General features: G+C 43.2%; 1 protein-coding gene across 3 annotated transcripts in view; it reads left to right on the top strand.

Annotated features, from left to right (window-relative positions):
- Positions 1-17,217, top strand: part of GFRA1 (GDNF family receptor alpha 1) — a 218,769-nt gene that overhangs the window by 65,108 nt on the left and 136,444 nt on the right. For 2 of the 3 annotated variants that reach the window (XM_035029775.1, XM_035029771.1), the window contains exon 5: positions 2,392-2,406. The exons of the other annotated variant lie outside the window; for it this stretch is intronic. In XM_035029775.1, coding sequence (XP_034885666.1) covers positions 2,392-2,406 — 15 coding nt within the window. The remainder of the gene's footprint in view (positions 1-2,391; positions 2,407-17,217) is intronic. 3 annotated transcript variants of the gene reach the window in all.

The following is a 17,217-nucleotide window of genomic DNA, read 5'->3' as shown; positions in this document are numbered from 1 at the left end:
TATATATATATATATATATATATATATATATATATATATACACACACACACACACACACACACACACACACATTAGGGCAGAGTTGAAGTTGTCCTGTAACGGCATCACTCTGTCCATTTACATCCCAGTTAGCTTTCGTGGATGTGAGCGAGAGGGTGGTGTTTTAGCCAGCTCCCTGGGCATCGTGAGCCTGCAGCCTGTCATACCTGAGCCACAGTCTGGGTGTGCCCTTGGGAGCATATGTATGGCATATGAATGACACCCCTCGCGAGGGTCACGTCTGTGCCACCGGAATGAAAACTGTTCCCACAGGGATTCTGTCCTTGCAGGCTGTTTAATCCACCAGGTGTGTATTTCATCTTTGAAAGGTGCGTGTGCACCTTTCCTGGGCTCTCCACTCTCTGTGACCTCGTAGGAGCTGACGTTGTAGCTGACGACTGGCAGCAAATTTGATGTCGACGATACAGTTCTTGTTTAGTTTTTAATATGAAAATAAAGTTTTAAAATTCAGATTATAGATGAAAAGCATGGCCATTGTTAAAAAATTAAAGTAATACAGAAAGGCCTACCTAAGATTTAAAGAAGTGACCCCACATTCCATCACTGAAGACAAACATTTCCGTGACTGTCTTTCTTCATGGAGATATATGCATCGGTATGCGCACATAAGTGGGCTCAGGATACATGTTTCATGTTGCTGTCTGATTTTTTTCATTCAAAAGTAATCAAAGTCTTCATTTGAAACGGGGGCACTGTAACCCATCGTGTGGGATAAATTATTTGTGGTTTGATTTCCTGTAGACAAAACAAGCAATATCCGTTCTTTCACCATTATACACAATGCTGCGATGAACATCCTTGTTAGACTTATTTGGTGCCTTTAGTTATTTCTGTAGATTAAATTCCTGGAAGTGGTACTATTAGGTCAAGGACTGTATGTTTAACATTTCCTTACATCTTGTCAAGCTGTCTTTCAGAAGTTTCGTACCGATGTACAGCCCCATTAACAGGGCGGGAACTGGTTCATGTCTCGGAGGGGCTGTCTGTGTTCCTACCAGCAATATCTTCCATCTTCAAGTTATTGAGTGAGAAATAGGAGCAGTCAAGAGTACTTTGGGGTGACTGGGAGGCAGTAGAAGCAGGATGAGCCTGAATGCACAGGAGAGATGTCAAAAAGGACCTGGTGTATGCACATCTGTTCACCAAAAGATATGGACGAACACACTCATCGCAATTCCCAATTGTCAAACACTGAAAACACTCCAAATGTCCATCAAGATTACAAGGGGAAAATAAATTACAGTATAATCACACAGTGGAATACTATATGGGAAAGAGAATGAATGACCTGCTAGTACATGCTACACAGGCATGGATGACTCCCACAAACACTGTGCACAAAAAAAAAAAAAAAAAAAAAAGGCAGACAGAAAAATACATACCATATGAGTCCATTTATATTAAGTTTAAAAGCAGGAAAAAGTGAATGTAGGGTGTTAGAAGTCATGCTGGTGGTTACCCTTAGAGGGATATTAGTGACTGCTTGTTCATTTATACCTTTTGCTAGATGTATATTTCCCAGTGCTGGACAGAGTGCTTGGCATATGGCCTCCCCAATATTTGTTGGAAAAAAATTAATATTTTTTCACCTTTTAACAGGCTTTGACCTAGGATTAATATGAAGACATGGTGTTATTAGTTGTGCGTTATGATGCGGAAAATTCATACAAATGTTTTTTTTTCGGTGATTTAAATATGGAAGGAACCTTAGTATATTTGTAGACCCTTCCTCCGTTTATTCTCCTGTGTGATGTTGTTTCCTTTGTGTTATTTATAAACCAGCCAGACACTTAGTGGTGGGTGAGGAGATGGGTTTTGGAATCAGACATTCGGGTTCAATGCCGAGCCCATTGCTTACTCCTCTGTGGCCTTGGATGAGTGACCTAATCTTCTCCAATATCACTTTCCTTAGTCTGTTTAGTAAGGATGAGAATACAACCTACTCTCTAGGGTCATTGTGAAAAATAATAATATTAATATTAATAATAACCACCAAATTATGTTTGTTACATGCCGGACACTGATCTAAGCTCTTAAAACATAAGACATAATTTGTTTGATCTTTCCAGTACTTCTATTTGTGGTTCAGGAAATGTAAGCCACAGCATTAGTAAGTGTTGAGCCAGGATTTAAATCCAGGAATTCCATTCCAGAGCCAGAGCTCTTAACCACTACCTCTGAGTTAAAGGAAATATTGCACCAAGAGTGCTCAGCAAAGTCAGCATCTGTTAGCTGTGAAGATCATCATTGTCATTCTCAGCATTATTAATATTTTTTTTCTCCTCTCTCTCTCCCTGCTCTCCTCCCTTGTTTCTCCGCCCTCCTGGCAGATATGTTCCAGCAAGGTAAGTTCGCTGTCTCCGGCCTGCTTCTGCACTGGCTCTGCTCTTTTGGGAATGAGGGTATTGTCTGTGTGCAGAGGGTTATGGAGCTTTGCATTCTCTGTGGACTCATCACTGGGGCTTTAGTAGACACCACGGGGACAATAGCCTGAGGTGGCCAAAAGTGCCGTTGGCCTCTCTGGGCCTCTGCCATCCAGCCTCTGCCTCTGGACCATGCTTGGAGGTAGGCTGTGGACTGGACGGTTTGGGCAGGTACACTGGAGAGAGTCATGGCTGGGTCCCCATCAGGGCACAGGCATGCTTGGGACTCGTGGGATGGGTGAGGAGCAGGTGTCTGTGGGGTGGGGGTTCAGCTGGAAGACCCCTGTCCCTCGGGGCTCCTGTATCAGGGCCAGCTGCTGCTGGGGCAGGGCTCCGTATGCCGGCTCCACGTGGGGGTGTCTTTTCTCTGCCTAACAAACATGTCGCTGTCCCGAGAAGAGGTGTAGACAAGACCATGGCATGATACCTTCAACCCAGGTGTCCCTGGCAACCCCTCCAGCTGAGCCTGGGACAGAGATGGAGCCCGGAGAGGGCATGCAGTGTCTGACCTATTTTGCCCGCCAAGGTCATGCGTTCTGGGGAGCTGGAGATGAAAAGTTGAACTGCGTCTTCCCGTGTGCGTTTCCGTCCTGACCAAGGATGCACAGCTAGCGCCTGTGCTCTGGGATGCAGAGGGAGACTCGTGCGCATGGCCTTGTTGAACCTGCCAGACACACGTGACCGGGGTGCTGCCTCTCCCCACCCCCCTTTTTTTTTTATAAAATCACAGTCTGCAACCACCGGGTAGCATCGGCAGCGCATATCTATATTCAAGCCGGGAAATACGTTCGTGGCACACAGGTTTGCTATGTCTCTCTTGAATCCAAGGCTGGCTTAGAAGGAAAGACACCGGTTTAAAAATACATCTCGGCATCCCATAAATAGCTGCCGAGAGATAATCTCACAGGCTTGATATTTTCACGATTATTTTAGCCCAAACCTGCAGCGTGTGTTGTGGAGAACGTCTGTCTGCTCTCTCTGATAGAAGTGCAGTTGTGGGTAACAATGAGGGGACTGTTGTGTTTGTCTTTTAAGAGTCTGGAGTCATAGACCTACTTTTATAAATAATTCATAAATCCCAACAAGCTATAAGTAATAAGTTCCATTTGGCTAGAGACTCAGAGATGAGCAAAATTGAAAAGGTGCTGTGACTGTTGATGTAGTTAAAGCCTCGCTATTAGGGCCCCCTTGCTCCGTGTGTTTTCTTCCTTGACAAATTGGGGGTTCATGGCAACACTCTGGGAGGAGAAGAGGGTTGTTTTTTTGTTTTTGTTTTTGTTTTTTGCATGAACTAGAATACAAGCACCACCCAAAGCTGCATCACATTCTTCCTTTTGAGACACAAAACGCTTGAGTTTGGGAAGTCTTTCTGGAGCACGAGTGCCACGGCCCCGGGAGAACGGGGAGAGAAAAGGCTTCTAACGGATCTGGTTTTTCTTCGAACGATCGTGAGCATTCATGGCTGTCAGGGTTGGTATAAAAAATGGCTTATTAGGCTCCCTATGTCAAGTTTGCCTCCTTTTGTTATCCATCATGCCACTTGATTGATGGGATTTGCCTGTCAGTAACAATGATATGCAGAGCAAAAGTTATAATCATCTGCAAATCACCGGCTATCGGGACTGGAGAGCATCTTCCAGAGACAGAAGCTGCTAGCTGCCCGTCGCCCTGCGTGATGGTGGGCCGCAGCTTCTGTGTACCATATTACTGGGATTTCAAATGAAGAGAGCTGAACTGGCTTTTGGGATTTACATGGCGCTGGCCTTCTAGGGCCATTTCGTAAGGACGCACATTCTCTGAGATGGGAGCCAAGAACCTGCCAGGTGGTGCTCCATCCTTACCTTTGCTTCTGGCCATTCTGCCAAAGACATGAATGCCCAGTAAAATGAGACAGTTCAGATGTGTTGGGGATGGTACTGGTCACATCAGACCAAGACAAAAGGTTCTGTGTCTTACAGATAGTCCAAAACGTGACTCCACCGTGTCTTCTGTGGTCGAAACTCTGTTCCAGAATTGTGTCGTTACTTTGAAACACGGGGGGCCATGGATGGTGCTAGAAATAAGCAACCAGAAAACTCTGTGGTTTCAGATGAACAGAAGCCACGGGGTGGAAACTGAGGTCCATCCATCCCCACACACGTTGCGGGAACTCCGAGCGGCTGGGGCTGCCCGACCCCGCCGTGGGCATCCGGGCCCTGCCTGCTTTGGCTTTGCCCCAGGGAGCCATGGGCACTTGCGGGAGACGCTGCTTTCTCGGTGCGTGCTTCTGGCGGTGAGTGAGCAGGACCGCCTGCCCAGAGGAGTGCCTGCCTGCGTGTTTGGGCCACCGGGCACCACGGCAGGCAGAAGAGGGAGGTAGCCTCGCAAGCTGACAACATCAGACATTCTCAGAGGAAACCACGGTTATTTCCCCTGGATTGCATTATCTTTTATTTCACTACAGATCAGTCTTGTTAGAGGTGACAGCGCAGCAGCTACTGCTGGGCCTTTCTTGGCTGTGTCCGTGGTATGTGCATGTGGCAACGTGTTTCTGCCCTGCACCTGTGCCCTTCTTTCATCTGCAAAGGCCGCTTGCTGGGGCGGTTAGACCACACAGGGCGTGAGGGCTATCGAGGACCAGTGGGCCCGCAGCTGGGCCTTCTGTGTATCCGAGTTCCAGGGCCGTGGGGCCACCTTTTCAAGGAGCCTTAATTGACCCACGTTCTCTGTTGTCCACAGAGCTCATGCGCCACTGGATGGCTCTCAGCAAGGCCGAAGTGCCATAGAGCTGCTCTTCACAACATCAAATGCGGTTGAAAATGCTGTATGTGCACACGTGCCTGGAATCTCGAGTTTTAGAGCACTTTTATGTCCATCGTTTAATAATGAAGTCAGGACCACACGCACACATACACACACACGCGCCTCATTTGAAGTTACTGAAGCACCTTTTGAATACTTATCCATAGGCTTCACCTTGATTCTGAAATCGAACGGAACCTGAGTGAGCGGCTTGGAAATCAGAGTACTGCCACTCAGCAGCGTGTTTGAAAGCATAAGTGGGCACAGTATAAAGACTTCACCATTGAGTTAATTCTGTGCTCTGTGTTGTGAACTGAAGTCCCTGATAGACTCGGAGCCCGAGGAGGCGTAGCCTTTCCTCCCGCTCCGTTCTCGCCTGGAGCTGGGGTCCTGCTATTAAAGAGATTTTTCTTTCGGCTCAAGTAATTGTTGATAGCTCTCAAACATAGTGCAGTTGTTTATTTTGCAGCCGGCAAATATGTGCCAGGCACTTTCTAGGCCTTGAGGAAACGAGGACGGGCAAGACAGCAAGGGCTCAGTGCTCGTGGAACTTACGGTCTAGCTTGGCAGAACACTGGTGCCAAGCATGCCAATAAATAGTCAAGGCAAATTCCAAGGGACGCGTGCAGTGAAGAAAAGGTCACAGGATGGTGTGCCAGTGGCTAGGAGGGCCATTTTAGATGGGATGGAGAGAGGATGCCAAGAAGGACCAGCTATTGGGGGATGTGGAGGAACCCCAACAGGCAAGAACACCCCAATATTGCAGGATCAGAAGGAAACTGGTGGGGGGGGAGCTCGCAAGAGAGGGAGAGCATTGTGTGAGATGAAGTAATGAGAAGAGGGTAGGAGTGTCGTCTGGAGACCAGAGGAAGGGAAGTCAGCAGTGGGTTTTAAGCAAAAGAGTGGCGTGGTCTGTTTACATGAAAAATCGCCACGTTGGTTGCTGTGAAAATGCGTAAGAACAATGTGTGAGAAGTTAAAGCCAGGACCCGGGCTGAGTGCTGTGCGGGCTCAGGCTGGGCTGAGATGGGGACCTGCCCCCAGGCCCTAAGCACTCCCCTTAGTGGGTCTCTGCAGCCCCATTTCTGGCCGGCTTGGCTCCACTGAGTGTCCGACTTTCTGCTCACTTTACCCGTGGCGAGTATTATGCCCATAACTTACACCTCCTCTCCTTAAGGCTGGCAAATTGTGCTCATCAAGGGCATCATTAAAATACTCCTATACTTATCTTTAGATTTTAAAGAGCCACTTCTCTCCAATATACATATATATGTATATCATATGTATTACATATTAATATATACATTAAATGCTCAGGAGAGCTCAGTTGGCTCCCAGCAGGGTAGGTCAGTTGCTTTGTCCTATAGCCTCAGTTTTCCCATCTGTAAAATGAGAAAGTTGGGAAGGTTCCTGACCCAACTTGGCTTCCTGCTGATGCTCTATCTTGATGAGTTTTAATTGGATTTGAGTTAATAGAGTCCAGAAATAGCCCATACTACAGGTTATGACCATTGTCTAAAGAACTTGGGTGAAAGCAGAGCCTTCCCTAGTGGCTGGGAATTAAGGTTAAAAGAATTGTGGTTTCAGAAGTGTAACCTACTCACAAGCCCATTTTGAAGCATTAGCTTCGGAATTCACAATGGATGGCATTGCTTTTACTAATTTGAAGAGAACAATAAATCATAGTTTGGTTTCTGGCAGCCCAGCCAAGCCTGGTAATCGTTGGGGTGGGCTTGTGGTGACAGGGACCACTGCCATTTATAATGTGTTTGACTTGAGCTCTTTTGCATATTTCAAACTGTTGGTCAAACTGCTGAGGCTGGATCTTAGGTTTTCAAAACCACTTCAGAACAATCCATCTGTTATAAAGCTCTGACCCTTTAGCCATGAATTATGGTTCCCTTGGTGATGTTATACATCATGAAATATTGTTTTCTTTATGAGTGTGGGATTTTGGCGAATAAATTAAATCTATTGTTACCATTTCCAGTTAAAAATTCCAAGTTGTCATATGATGTTAATAAGTGAATGAGAAAAATTCATTAACATTTTTATGGTGGAAAGTGGTTGGTTCCCTGGTCACACTTCCCATATGCTAATATTTACTATGTATATATATTATTCTCCATTCTGTCGAGGATTGGTAGAATATTCTGAGTTATGTAGGAAATGCATCCATCTTTCCAGCACAAACTGACCAAAGTTACCATTTAATTGTACCTAGATTCATTGTGTGTGTGTGTGTATGTGTGTGTGTGGTGTATGAGGAAAAGGATAACCATATTTAAATAATGGCATTCTCTGAGATGCTTTATGACATTCTGTGTGGGCTGTGTAGGGTGGCCTGCTCCCTGCCAGGTGACCTTGAAATAGGTCTGTCTTCGTAGCAGATTCATCTTGTGCCCATTCCAATCCCAGGGCATGAGTTTGGGGTGAGGCTTTAGAGCCTCTCCTCCCAGTAACTTGCGTTTCAAAATTGCCAGATCAGTAAAGGGAAACTCTTAGATTCTTCTGTTGAGGTGGTTTCTAATAAGTTAAAATTTTTATTTTACTGATGAGGGTAGTAGTAATAGTAATTATGCCACATTTGTGTACCTCCTATATCCCAGGCATTGGAACAGGTACTTCGCATACATTTTCTCATAGAACTTGCCATATAAAGTATAAAAATCCCACTTTACAGAGGAGAAAACTGAGGCACAGAGTGGAATTGAACCCTAGTGACAGTTATGAACTAGTGAGTGGTAGAGCCATTTTTTTAAAATTTTTTATTGTTATATTAATCACCATACATTACATCATTAGTTTTTGATGTAGTGTTCATGATTCATTGTTCGTGCATAACACCCAGTGCTCCATGCAGAACATGCCCTCTTTAATACCCATCACCAGGCTAACCCATCCTCCCACCCCCTCCCCTCTAGAACCCTCAGTTTGTTTTTCAGAGACAATAGTCTCTCATGGTTCGTTTCCCCCTCCGATTTCCTCCCCTTCATTCTTCCCCTCCTGCTATCTTCTTTTTCTTTTTTTTTTCTTAACATATATTACATTATTTGTTTCAGAGGTACAGATCTGTGATTTAACAGTCTTGCACACTTCACAGCACTCACCATAGCACATACCCTCCCCAGTGTCTATCACCCAGCCACCCCATCCCTCCCACCCCACGCCCCACTCTAGCAACCCTCAGTTTGTTTCCTGAGATTAAGAATTCCTCATATCAGTGAGGTCATATGATACATGTCTTTCTCTGATTGACTTATTTCGCTCAGCATAACACCCTCCAGTTCCATCCACATCATTGCAAATGGCAAGATCTCATTCCTTTTGATGGCTGCACAATATTCCATTGTATATATATATATATATATATATATATATATATATACACACACACCACATCTTCTTTATCCATTCCTCTGTCGATGGACATCTTGGCTCTTTCCAGTTTGGCTATTCTGGACATTGCTGCTATAAACATCGGGGTGCATGTACCCCTTTGGATCCCTACATTTGTATCTTTGGGGTAAATACCCAGTAGTGCAATTGCTGGATCGTATGGTAGCTCTCTTTTCAACTTTTTGAGGAACCTCCATACTGTTTTCCAGAGGGCTGCACCAGCTTGCATTCCCACCAACAGTGTAGGAGGGTTCCCCTTTCTCTGCATCCCCGCCAACATCTGTCATTTCCTGACTTGTTCATTTTACCCATTCTGACTGGTGTGAGGTGGTATCTCATTGAGGTTTTCATTTGGATATCCCTGATGTCAAGCGATGTTGAGCACTTTTTCATGTGTCTTTTGGCCATTTGGATGTCCTCTTTGGAAAAATGTCTGTTCATGTCTTCTGCCCATTTCTTGATTGGATTATTTGTTCTTTGGGTGTTGAGTTTGATAAGTTCTTTATAGATTTTGGATACTAGCCCTTTATCTGATATGTCATTTGCAAATATCTTCTCCCATTCTGCCGGTTCTCTTTGGGTTTTGTTGACTGTTTTTTTGCTGTGCAAAAGCTTTTTATCTTGATGAAGTCCCAAAAGTTCATTTTTGCCCTTGCTTCCCTTGCCTTTGGCGATGATTCTAGGAAGAAGTTGCTGCGGCTGAGGTCAAAGAGGTTGCTGCCTGTGTTCTCCTTTAGGATTTTGATGGACTCCTGTGTCACATTTAGGTCTTTCAACCATTTGGAGTCTATTTTTGTGTGTGGTGTAAGGAAATGGTCCAGTTTCATTCTTCTGCATGTGGCTGTCCAGTTTTCCCAACAACATTTGTTGAAGAGATTGTCTTTTTTCCATTGGACATTCCTTCCTGCTTTGTCAAAGATTAGTTGACCATAGAGTTGAGGGTCCATTTCTGGGCTCTCTATTTTGTTCCATTGATCTATGTGTCTGTTTTTGTGCCAGTACCATACTGTCTTGATGATGACAGCTTTGTAATAGAGCTGGAAGTCCGGAATTGTGATGCCGCCGGCTTTGCTTTTCTTTTTCAACATTCCTCTGGCTATTCGGGGTCTTTTCTGGTTCCATACAAATTTTAGGATTATTTGTTCCATTTCTTTGAAAAAAGTGGATGGTATTTTGATGAGGATTGCATTGAATGTGTAGATTGCTCTAGGTAGCATTGACATCTTCACAATATTTGTTCTTCCAATCCATGAGCATGGAACGTTTTTCCATTTGCTTGTGTCTTCCTCAGTTTCTTTCATGAGTATTTGATAGTTTCCTGAGTACAGATGCTTTGCCTCTTTGGTTAGATTTATTCCTAGGTATCTTATGGTTTTGGGTGCAATTGTAAATGGGATCGACTCCTTAATTTCTCTTTCTTCTGTCTTGTTGTTGGTGTATAGGAATGCCACTGACTTCTGTGCATTGATTTTATATCCTGCCACGTTACTGAATTCCTGTATGAGTTCTAGCAGTTTCGGGGTGAAGTCTTTTGGGTTTTCCACATCAAGTATCATATCATCTGCAAAGGGTGAGAGTTTGCCTTCTTCTTTGCCGATTTGGATGCCTTTGATTTCTTTTTGTTGTCTGATTGCTCTGGCTAGGACTTCTAATACTATGTTGAATAGCAGTGGTGATAGTGGACATCCCTGCCGTGTTCCTGACCTTAGGGGGAAAGCTCTCAGTTTTTCCCCATTGAGAATGATATTCGCTGTGGGTTTTTCATAGATGGCTTTTTTGATACTGAGGTATGTACCCTCTATGCCTATACTCTGAAGAGTTTTGATCAAGAAACGATGCTGTACTTTGTGAAATGCTTTTTCTACATTTATTGAGAGGATCATATGGTTCTCGTTCTTTCTTTTATTAATGTATTGCATCACATTGATTGATTTGCAGATGTTGAACCAAACTGGCAGCCCAGGAATAAATTCCACTTGATTGTAGTGAATAATCCTTTTAATGTACTGTTGGATCCTATTGGCTAGTATTTTGGTGAGAATTTTTGCATCCATGTTCAGCAGGGATATTGGCCTGTAATTCTCCTTTTTGATAGGGTCTTTGTCTGGTTTGGGGATGAAGGTAATGGTGGCTTCATAAAACGAGTTTGGAAGTTTTCCTTCCATTTCTATTTTTTGGAATAGTTTCAGAAGAATAGGTATTAATTCTTCTTTAATTGTTAGGTAGAATTCCCCTGGGAAGGCATCTGGCCCTGGGCTTTTGTTTTTTGGGAGATTTTTGATGACTGCTTCAATTTCCTTAGTGGTTATAGGTCTGTTCAGGTTTTCTATTTCTTCCTGGTTCAGTGTTGGTAGTTGATACATCTCTAGGAATGCATCCATTTCTTCCAGGTTATCTAATTTGTTGGCATAGAGTTGCTCATAATATGTTTTTATAATTGTTTGTCTTTCTTTGGTGTTGGTTGGGATCTGTCCTCTTTCATTCATGATTTTGTTGATTTGGGTCATTTCTCTTTTCTTTTTGATAAGTCTGGCCAGGGGTTTATCAATCTTGTTAATTCTTTCAAAGAACCAGCTCCTAGTTTCGTTGATCTGTTCTACTGTTTTTTTGGTTTCTATTTCATTGATTTCTGCTCTGATCTTTATTATTTCTCTTCTCCTGCTGGGTTTAGGCTTTATTTGCTATTCTTTCTCCAGCTCCTTTAGAAAGTGTAGGGTTAGGTTGTGTACTTGAGACCTTTCTTGTTTCTTGAGAAAGGCTTGTATTGCTACATACTTTCCTCTTAGGACTGCCTTTGCTGTATCCCAAAGATTTTGAACAGTTGTGTTTTCATTTTCTTTGGTTTCCATGAATTTTTTTAATTGTTCTTTAATTTCCTGGTTGACCCATTCATTCTTTAGTAGGATGCTCTTTAGCCTCCATGTATTTGAGTTCTTTCTGACTTTCCTCTTGTGATTGATTTCTAGTTTCAAAGCATTTTGGTCTGAAAATAGGCAGGGAATGATCCCAATATTTTGGTACCAGTTGAGACCTGATTTGTGACCTAGGATGTGATCTATTCTGGAGAATGTTCCATGGGCACTAGAGAAGAATGTGTATTCCATTGCTTTGGGATGGAATGTTCTGAATATGTCTGTGAAGTCCATTTGTTCCAGTGTGTCATTAAAAGTCTTTATTTCCTTGTTGATCTTTTGCTTAGATGATCTGTCCATTTCACTGAGGGGGGTGTTAAAGTCCCCCACTATTATTGTATTGTTGTTGATGTGTTTCTTTGCTTTTGTTATTAATTGCTTTATATAATTGGCCGCTCCCATGTTAGGGGCATAGATATTTACAATTGTTAGATCTTCTTGTTGGATAGACCCTTTAAGTAAGATATAGTGTCCTTCCTTATCTCTCTCTTTTTTTTTAAAGATTTTATCTATTTATTTGACAGAGAGAGACACAGCGAGAGAGGGAACACAAGCAGGGGGAGTGGGAGAGGGAGAAGCAGGCTCCCCGCAGAGCAGGGAGCCCGATGTGGGACTCGATCCCAGGACCCTGGGATCATGACCTGAGCCGAAGGCAGTCGCTCAAGCGACTGAGCCACCCAGGCGCCCCTTCCTTATCTCTTATTACAGTCTTTGGTTTAAAATCTAATTTGTCTGATATAAGGATTGCCACCCCAGTTTTCTTTTGATGTCCATTAGCATGGTAAATGGTTTTCCACCCCCTCACTTTCAATCTGGGGGTGTCTTTGGGTCTAAAATGAGTCTCTTGCAGACAGCATATCGATGGGTCTTGTTTTTTAATCCAATCTGATAGCCTGTGTCTTTTGATTGGGGCATTTAGCCCATTTACATTCAGGGTAACTATTGAAAGATAGGAATTTAGTGCCATTGTATTGCCTGTAAGGTGACTGTTACTGTATATTGTCTGTGTTCCTTTCTGGTCTATGTTGTTTTTAGGCTCTCTCTTTGCTTAGAGGACCGCTTTCAATATTTCTTGTAGGGCTGGTTTCGTGTTTGCAGATTCCTTTAGTTTTTGTTTGTCCTGGAAGCTTTTTATCTCTCCTTCTGTTTTCAATGACAGCCTAGCTGGATATAGTATTCTTGGCTGCATATTTTTCTCATTTAGTGCTCTGAATATATCCTGCCAGTCCTTTCTGGCCTGCCAGGTCTCTGTGGATAGGTTTGTTGCCAATCTAATGTTTCTACCATTGTAGGTTACATATCTCTTCTCCCGAGCTGCTTTCAGGATTTTCTCTTTGTCTCTGAGACTCGTAAGTTTTATTATTAGATGTCAGGGTGTTGACCTATTTTTATTGATTTTGAGAGGGGTTCTCTGTGCCTCCTGGATTTTGATGCCTGTTTCCTTCCCCAAATTAGGGAAGTTCTCTGCTATAATTTGCTCCATTATACCTTCTGGCCCTCTCTCTCTTTCTTCTTCTTCTGGGATCCCAATTATTCTAATGTTGTTTCGTCTTATGGTATCGCTTATCTCTTGAATTCTGCCCTCGTGATCCAGTAGTTGTTTATCTCTCTCTTTCTCAGCTTCTTTATTTTCCATCATTTGGTCTTCTATATCACTGATTCTCTCTTCTGCCTCATTTATCCTAGCAGTTAGTGCCCCCATTTTTGATTGCACCTCATTAATAGCCTTTTTGATTTCGACTTGGTTAGATTTTAGTTCTTTTATTTCTACAGAAAGGATTTCTCTAATAACTTCCATGCTTTTTTCAAGCCCAGCTAGTATCTTTAAAGTCATGATTCTGAACTGTAGATCCGACATTGTACTAATGTCCGTATTGAGTAGGTCCCTGGCAGTAGGTAATACCTCTTGTTCTTTTTGTTGAGGTGATTTTTTCCATCTTGTCATTTTGTCCAGAGGAGAATAGATGAATGAGAGAACCAAATGCTAACAGGGTAATAACGTCCCCAGAAAATATACTCTAAACAAATCAGAAAAGACCTGAAGCCGGGTGAAAAGAAAGGGAAAGAAAGAAAAAAGAAAAAGATAAAAACAAACAAAAACAGAACAAAACAAAAAAAAAACAGAATATGATCAAATATGATCAGGCTGGTGCATAGATCAGTGCCACACACTAGATTTTGGGTGTATTTTGGTCTGTTAGAAGAAAGTGCCTCTCAAAATTTTAAAGAAAGAAAAACTTATATATATACAAAAATAAGGGTTGATATGATGAAGGGATGGAATATGACTGTAAAGATGAAAATTATAAAAAATTTTATAAAAGGAATTGATAAGAAGTTGTTTGAAAAAAGACAGAAGAGGATTAAAAAAAAAAAAAAGAAAAAAAAAAGGGAGAGAATGTGATCAGGCAGGAGACTAGAACAAAGCCATACACTAGAGATTTAGGGTATATTTTGATCTGTTAGAAGAAACTGTATCTCAAAATTTTAAAGAGAGAACAACTTATATATATATGCCAAAAATACAGGTAACTACTATGAAGGGATAGAATATGACTCTAAAAATGAAAATGTTTTTTAAAAAAGGGATTGATAAGATGTTGGTTGAAAAATGGAAAAAGAAAAATTAAAAAAAAAAAAAAAAGAAAAAAAGACAGTTAAAAAAAAATTAACTTTGAACGACTAAAGAATCATGGTAAAAAAGCCATGAATTCTATGTGCAGTATTCCCCTAGCGCTGGAGTTCTGCCGTTCTCATTGATCGGTAAACTTGGTCTTGGCTGGCTGTTCTCGCTGATCTTCTGGGGAGGGGCCTGTTGCCGTGGTTTCCAAATGTCTTTGCTGGAGGCGGAATTGCCCCGCCCTTGCCCGGTCCGGGCTAAATAATCTGCTCGGGTTTGCTCTCGGGAGCTTTTGTTCCCTGCAAGCTTTGGTCAGCTTTGGAGGAGAAGAGTGAAAATGGCAGCCTCCCAATCTCTGTCCCGGAGGAGCCGAGAACTCGGCCCCGCTCCTCAGTGAGCCCCCAGAGAAAAGCAGTCAGTCGCTCCCGTCTCCCCGGTCTCCGGCCACACTCCGTGCTAACCCGGCCTGTGACCGCGCGTTTCTATCTCTGGCACCCGACCCCGTTTGGAGTCTCCAAACCCCGCAGATCCCTGCAGTGCGCTCCTGTGCCGCTCCTCCTGGGGGAGGAAGGGGAGTCTCCCCGGCTCTGCCGCTTGTTGGGTCCCTGCTGGAGGAGCAGGGGCCCGACTGTGCCGCGGATCATGGTCTATGGCCACCCCCAGCTGCGAGCCTGCGCCTGGGCTCCATCTCTGCATCCGGCTTCCCTGCTCCGTTACCTGGGAGCTCTGCTGCACTCAGGCCCCCCAGTCTTTCTGTGACCCCGAGGTTCCTGAGAGCACACTGTCCCGCGAGGGTTGCACCCCCCACTTAGCCACTGGAGTGACGTCCCTCAGCGGAGCAGACTTTTAAAAGTTCTGATTTTGTGCTCCGTGGCTCTATCACTTGCCAGAAGCAGCCGTCTATCCTCCCGAATATCGCCTCGGATTCACTTCTCCGCACGTCCTACCTTCCAGAAAGTGGTCGCTTTTCTGATGAGAGAGTTGTTGCTATTCTTTTCTTCGATCTCCTGTTGGGTTTGTAGGTATTCAGAATGGTTTGATTCCCATCCAGCTGAATTCCTGGGACCAGATGAAATCCAGGTCTCCTACTCCTCCGCCATCTTTTTTTTTTTTTTTTTTAATTGAGAGGCTTTATTCTACAGAACAGTTTTAGGCTTTCAGAAACATTGTGAAGATAGTTCAGAGAACTCCCATATACCCCACACTCTGTTTCCCCTATTTTTAATGGCTTACATTAGTATGGTACATTTGTTGCAACTAATGACCCAATATTGATCCATTATTATTCACTGAAATCCATAGCTTCTTCAGATTCCCTTAGTTTTTACTGAATGTCCTTTCTTTATTCTGGGATGCCATCCAGGAGACCACATTACATTTGGTTGTCATGTCTCCTTAGGCTCATCTTGGCTGTGACAGTTTCTAAGACTTCCCTTGTTTCTGATGACCTTGACAGCTTTGAGGAGTACTGGTGTTTTGAGGAATATATCGTAGGATGCCCCTCTCTTGGAATGTGTCTGATGTTTTTCTCATGATTAGACTGAGGTTATGGATTTGGGGAAGATCACAGAGGTAAAGTGCCATTTGCATCCCATCATATAAAAGGGACCTACTATCAACATGATCTATGACTATTGATGTTGATCTTTATCACTTGGCTGAAGTAGTGTTTGTCAAGTTTCTCCTCTGTGAGGTTACTTTTCCTCATAGTGTACTCTAGAAGGAAATTTATGCATAACCCACTCTTAAGGAGTGAGGAATTAGGCTCCATCTCATCGAGGGGAGAGTAGCTACATAAATTATTCTTTTGCATGGGAGATTTGGCTCTTAGCCCTCATTTATTAATTTATTTAATCATTTATTTAGATTGATATGGAGTCATGCATATTTATTTTCTACCTTGAGTTATAATGCAGTACAGCTTTATTTAATTTCTTGCTTTGGGCACTGGGAGCCTTTTCAGTTGGCTTCTGGTGCACCTTTGACATATCCCTGTCAATTTTTGGTTGAGCATTTGTGCAGTATTTTCTGATACTATAAGATGAGATGAACCATGAGAGACTATGGACTCTGAGAAACAAACTGAAGGTTTTAGAGGGGAGGGGGGTGGGAGGATGGGTTAGCCCGGTGATGGGTATTAAGGAAGGCATGTACTGCATGGAGCACTAGGTATTATATGTAAACAATGAATCGTGGATCACCACATCAAAAACTAATGATATATTGTATGGTGACTAACATAACATAATAAAATAAAATTTAAAAAAAATGCACCAGGCTCACCTTGTATATTTCCTACCCTTGTCCTAGATTCAGCCATTTCTTTAAGATGATGGAGTGATATTAGAAACCAAGATATGGGAGCTAGGTGTGCTCATTGCTACTGTAGTGTCATTTTCTTAGGACCTCTCAGCTGACAGAGCAAAGAAATATGTGTGCATACTAACCCACATATATATGCATACCTATTTCTATATGTAAACAGGTGTATCTGTGTTAAGCCTGAGTTCTTACTAAGTCTCTAATTCTAGTCCATTACCACATGAATCATCCTGGCCTCCTCCCTTTGTTTATCTGTGCATTCCCACTCCCAAGGTAAGACACCTGAGCTAGGATTTTGAACTCAGGTAGTTTGGCTTCTGGTCCTGCAATAAGCTGTCCTGATTTTTTCCCAGTAACATGCTGTCCACAGGCTTTCGAATACCCCTGGGGTGACATAGTCACAAATCCTTGACCCTTCTCAAGGCCCAACATGATGGCCTAGTTGCAGAGGGGTGAGATTATTGAGTATATGTCTTAGTTTGGGCTGCTATAACAAAGTACCATAAACTGTGGGGGCTGAGCAACAAACATTATTTCTCATGCTTCTGGAGGCTACAAGTCCTAGATCAAGATGCTGGCAGATTCTGTTTGCTGAGAACCCACTTCCTGGTCATAGATTGCCATCATCTTCTCATGTCCTCACATAGTGGAAGTGGGGAAGGAGGTCTCCAGAGCCCCTTTAATAAGAGTACTAACCCC

Source organism: Mirounga leonina, unplaced genomic scaffold (assembly GCF_011800145.1).
Source record: "Mirounga leonina isolate KUSES-001 unplaced genomic scaffold, KU_Mleo_1.0 Mir_114, whole genome shotgun sequence".
Classification (NCBI taxonomy): domain Eukaryota; kingdom Metazoa; phylum Chordata; class Mammalia; order Carnivora; family Phocidae; genus Mirounga; species Mirounga leonina.
The sequence above is the reverse complement of the archived record's forward strand: the minus strand, read 5'-3'. Positions and strand labels throughout refer to the sequence as shown.